The following is a 4,817-nucleotide window of genomic DNA, read 5'->3' on the forward strand; positions in this document are numbered from 1 at the left end:
AATTTACAGTAATGTGTCACCAATCATATTCATTTCTAATTGACCGACGTAGATAGATTAAAAACTGCATCTTTGTCTTAAAGTCGGTTAATATTTATATGCTAAATGCACATTTCTATATTTGATTTTCTTTCTATGAACATAGCAATCGATATTTTAGCAGTAATATAATAAAAGCCCACAATTAAGTCACAAAATAACAAGTCAAATTAAAAGTACGAATGTTTTCAATACAAATAAGTGTGTGGCCACTAAACCTGCGACTTTATCGGCTTTATCTATGAATGGATCGGATGTAATCGATGAGCACATGATGGAACAAAGCGCGGATACTAATTTTAAATCAATGCCGTATAAAAATACTCAGCGACGTCAATCCAAGAACTATGTGACTAAAGGTAATAACGAGTCAATTGTGGCGTTAAAGGGCACTGAACGTAAGAAACATTTACACGTGTGGCGCTTACACTCTAATACCACTATTGAAAACATAACTTCTTACGTGCAATCGGTATGTGGTCCTGATGTTTCTATAAAAATTGAAAAAATCAAACATAAAATCGAGAGAGATTATGCATCTTTTATTATCAGCGTACCGGAGCAGATGTTTGATAAATTGAATAAAGCTGAAATTTGGCCTGTAAATGTTGAATTTAATGAATGGATTTGGTTTCGAAAATCCAATAAAAAAGCGAATGAATAAACCAAGTTCTGAGTTTGAAATATTCTATCAAAATACACGGGGTTTACGTACGAAATTGGATAAATTTAGAGTGAATATTGAATTATTGAATGCAGATCTCTTTGCTATAACTGAATCTGGGTGTAGTCCGTCTATACAAGATAGAGAAATTATTCCCCCCGGATATCAAATTCTACGTTGCGACCGCAATGACGGACGCAAGCAAGGCGGCGTATTTCTCGTGGCCACACAGCGGTTGGATCTACGTGAGGTGCGCGCGCCCGGCGTCGCGATAGACTCCTGCGTGTTCGAGATGGTTTGTGCAACTGTACATTTAGGTAATAAAATGTTATTTTTATGTTGTGTTGTATATATTCCTCCAAGTAGTTCAGAAAATGAGTATATGGTATTATTTAAGAAAATTGAGGAATTATGTTGTAAATATGAAAAAGTTATTGTGTTAGGTGACTTTAATCTGTATTCTAGTTCAATAAATATAAATAATTATTATGAATATTTTATGACTTATTGTCAATTCACTCAAAAAAATTCAACATGTAATTGTTTAGGTCGACAGTTGGATTTGGTTCTGTGCTCGGGTTTTAGCGATGGAATTGAGGTAGTTGCAGCGGATGAAGTTTTAGTGCCTGCGGACGCGTATCATCCACCGCTGACGGTGCGGCTGCGCGCGCGCGCCTCTGCAGCGAGCGCTGCTGCCGCCCCCACCACCCAGCCCGCCTCCGCCGGGTTCACAAATGACCGATTACAATGGAACTTTTATAAGGCTGATTTTCAATTGATGTACGCACTTTTAACGTCTACTGAGTGGGATCCTTTATATAAAATGGAAGGTGTAGAACAGGCGCTAGATTTTTTTTATGCGAAAGTGTATGATATTTTTGATAGATGTGTTCCCAAGAAAAAACAATTCAAAACAAATATGAGATATAAATATCCGGAGTGGTACACGAAAAATATTATACATGACATTAAAGTTAAGGCTAGGTTACATAGAAAATATAAAATATCCAAACTAAAAACCGATTATGATGCATTTGCTGCATATAGATCTAGAATAAAAACAGCAATAGAGACTGCCCATAAACTGCATAGGGATAAAATTCAAAAACAGTTCAAAAGGGATCCGAAATCTTTATGGCAATATATCCGGTCTAAACGAGGCACGCCGAATCAAACAGTCATTATAGAGGATAACAAACATTTAGACGATGGGGAATGTGCTGCACAATTTGCGAAATTTTTTGAGTCTGTGTATAGCAGCGTACCACCACGATTAGATGCCAAGGCGGCGGCGGCGGCGGCGGCGACCAGTGGAGTATCTTGCGCACGAGTGCATGTGGAGGCTTTTAGCCAAAAAGATGTAAGTGATGCGCTAAAACATTTGAAGCCAAAGCATTCTGCAGGGCCTGATGGTATACCTGCTTTTCTGTTCAAGGATTGCAGCAGAGTGTTAGTCGAACCCCTTCTCTATATATTTAATATTTGTTTAAAATCTGCTACTTTCCCGGTCCGTTGGAAAATAACACGTGTCATCCCGGTTCCCAAAAATAAAACTGGATCCAGTGTAAGAGATTATAGGCCCGTGGCTGTATTGTCGACACCTGCGAAGGTATTTGAGGCAGCCCTCCATAGTCGAATACAGCAGCAAATCAGACCAATGCTTTCGGACGAGCAACATGGGTTCCGGCCAGCGTGCAGCACTGCCACAAACCTCCTAAGTTTCATGACTCAGTTGATCCCGGCGGTGGATGCTGGAGGCCAGGTGGATGTTGCATATTTTGATTTTCGAAAGGCGTTCGACACAGTCGATAATGACATCCTCTTAAAAAAAAAGTGTGTGCGTGTAACCTTTACGCGCGATTGAAGTAAAACTTCTTTGGCGTTGACGCCATATATCACTGAAATGATTAAATATTAACTTAAATAAATAAATATTATATTATAATTTAATTATATTTATTATTCATGTGCTTTACAAAGATTATTTAAATGTTATATTAATATTATTCATTCGAAACAGGTAATTGAATGTCATCATAATTTCTTACGTACGAAATTATAGTTTTGTGGTAACTATAATGTGAAACATAAATTTTACTCTCTAAATTTGCTACTTTTCTTGAAAATACAGCATCTATCGTTGTACCGAAACGCGTAGTTGAATGAAGTCGAGAAGTATTCATAGATAAATCAAATTTTTCTTCTAAAAAATCAATTAACGGCTGAGATTCCTGAGAGCGAAAATTAACATTAAAATCTCCAGTTAGAATCATCGGTAATTCATGATAATTACTATTTAAAAGTCGAGAACCTTCAATTGTGAAGTGAAGTAATTGCTGATGAATAAATTTTATGATATTTGTCAGGCTAGTATTTGTAGAAATATAAATAACAACGATAATCACAGGTTGGTCATTCGTATTAACACATCGAACCAAGGCGATGTCACCAATTTGTGAAACCTCATCGGAAATTTGTGATAATATAGTTGGTGAAATATTTTGAATTGGTGTTACATTGTTCAGTGTATCTGTAGATGAATGATATACAGCTACTCCACCAGCAGTTGAGTTGGGTCGTTTGTATTGGGTAACGCAATAAAAATTTTCAATAAGAATTTGTTCCTCATTTTTCATCCAAGTTTCGGAAAATAACAGCAATGTGGACCTTTTTAATACTTTATCATTCAGATCAGAAACATGAGCACGTAAACTTTGGCAGTTGAAGGAAAATAGTGTAATGTTACTCTCATTTACAAGGTTATATAATTCTTCCTGTTGTGTTATTAGGCGAGAATTTGAAAGTCTTTCAAATTCACACTGTAAATCAACTATTCCCCCTGGACGCTTTCTTCCATGATAAAATTTGTTGTCATCGGTGTTTGAGACAATGAACAATCCATTTATATCAGTTACTCGTGATAATGCTACATATAACAGCTGCTGACTGTGACTTTTATTGTATTCATAAACGATTTGATCAAAAGTACCACCTTGAGACTTATGTATTGTAAGCGCACAAGCAGATACTAATGGAAAGTGATTTCTCTTTGCAAATATTGTCTTATTTCTATTCATTGGTACAGATGACGATCTTCGTAAAATTGGGACTGCTGTTCTACTAATGTTAGCCATAAGAGTTTGAATATGATGGGCAGCTTTTTTCCTAATTTTCTCTCCTATCTTACCAGGAAACTCAAGCCATAAGCGTATGATGTTATCACTGTCATCACGTTCAATATACACTAACTTTCCAACACAACCGTTGGCTAAGCCATCAGATACATCAATATTGGTTGTAATAATGTAAAATTTGTTAAGAACTAATATGATTTCATAAGGCGATCCTCCTGTATCAATAACTGACATTTTATGAAATTGTTGGCGTACATATGCTTCTTGTTCAACTGAATGACAACCTATATACATATCTGTTGCTATGGATACTATTTTGTCTTCAGCAATATTTAAAATAGATTGATTATAATCCGCAACATGTTTATTTTTATTTTTAATTTACTTATTTTAAAAGTAATAAATAAACAAGTATATTTAGAAATTTTCAAAAAATTTTGCAATTTAAAATAATGTTTTTAAAACTGTTGAATTTTTCATTCACTTTGCTATTCACAATTGATCCGTTTGAAAATTTGAAAATAAATAATCCTAATTGATTATGATATTTGCCACTAGAGTGCGTTTCACGAAAGAGTTCCCCTGCCGTTATGTTGGCTTACCTGACTGTCAAAAACGAAAATATTTTTTTTTAATCAAAAATGACAGAGAAAATATTCTCCTTTCTAGGCAGTCGACCCCGTAAGATACGGGATAAGGCTAGGAAGAAAGGAGAATATTTTCTCTGTCATTTTTGATTAAAAAAAATATTTTCGTTTTTGACAGTCAGGTATGCCAACATAACGGCAGGGGAACTCTTTCGTGAAACGCACTCTAGCTGGCGTATAAGTCAAGAAGCGTCCGTATATGACATATACTTACAACCAATCAGAATTATTATTTTTAAATGGCGGAAACTACACAGCGTTACTTCCGTCAGAAAAAAAATCTGAGTTACTCCCTAGTCGCGCCTAAAGAAGTTTTACTTCAAAAATTTGCTG

At 35.6% G+C, this 4,817-nt stretch overlaps 1 protein-coding gene across 1 annotated transcript; it reads left to right on the top strand.

Annotated features, from left to right (window-relative positions):
- The first annotated feature begins 468 nt into the window (after positions 1–468).
- On the top strand, positions 469–4,522 carry LOC149907646 (uncharacterized). Its single transcript, XM_090102536.1, has 2 exons — positions 469–2,536; positions 4,507–4,522. Exons 1-2 carry the CDS (start codon positions 645–647, stop codon positions 4,520–4,522), a joined length of 1,908 nt encoding a protein of 635 aa, XP_089958662.1. The 5' UTR covers positions 469–644.
- Positions 4,523–4,817: the final 295 nt, after the last annotated feature.

This window comes from Colias eurytheme, chromosome 6 (genome assembly GCF_061535395.1).
Source record: "Colias eurytheme isolate Ceu_HAF_F1 chromosome 6, ilColEury1 Martin Lab GWU primary, whole genome shotgun sequence".
NCBI lineage: Eukaryota > Metazoa > Arthropoda > Insecta > Lepidoptera > Pieridae > Colias > Colias eurytheme.

Bases quoted from the DNA above. Each gene is read 5' to 3' on its own strand.
- LOC149907646 (XM_090102536.1), top strand. From the start codon at position 645: ATGTTGAATTTAATGAATGGATTTGGTTTCGAAAATCCAATAAAAAAG.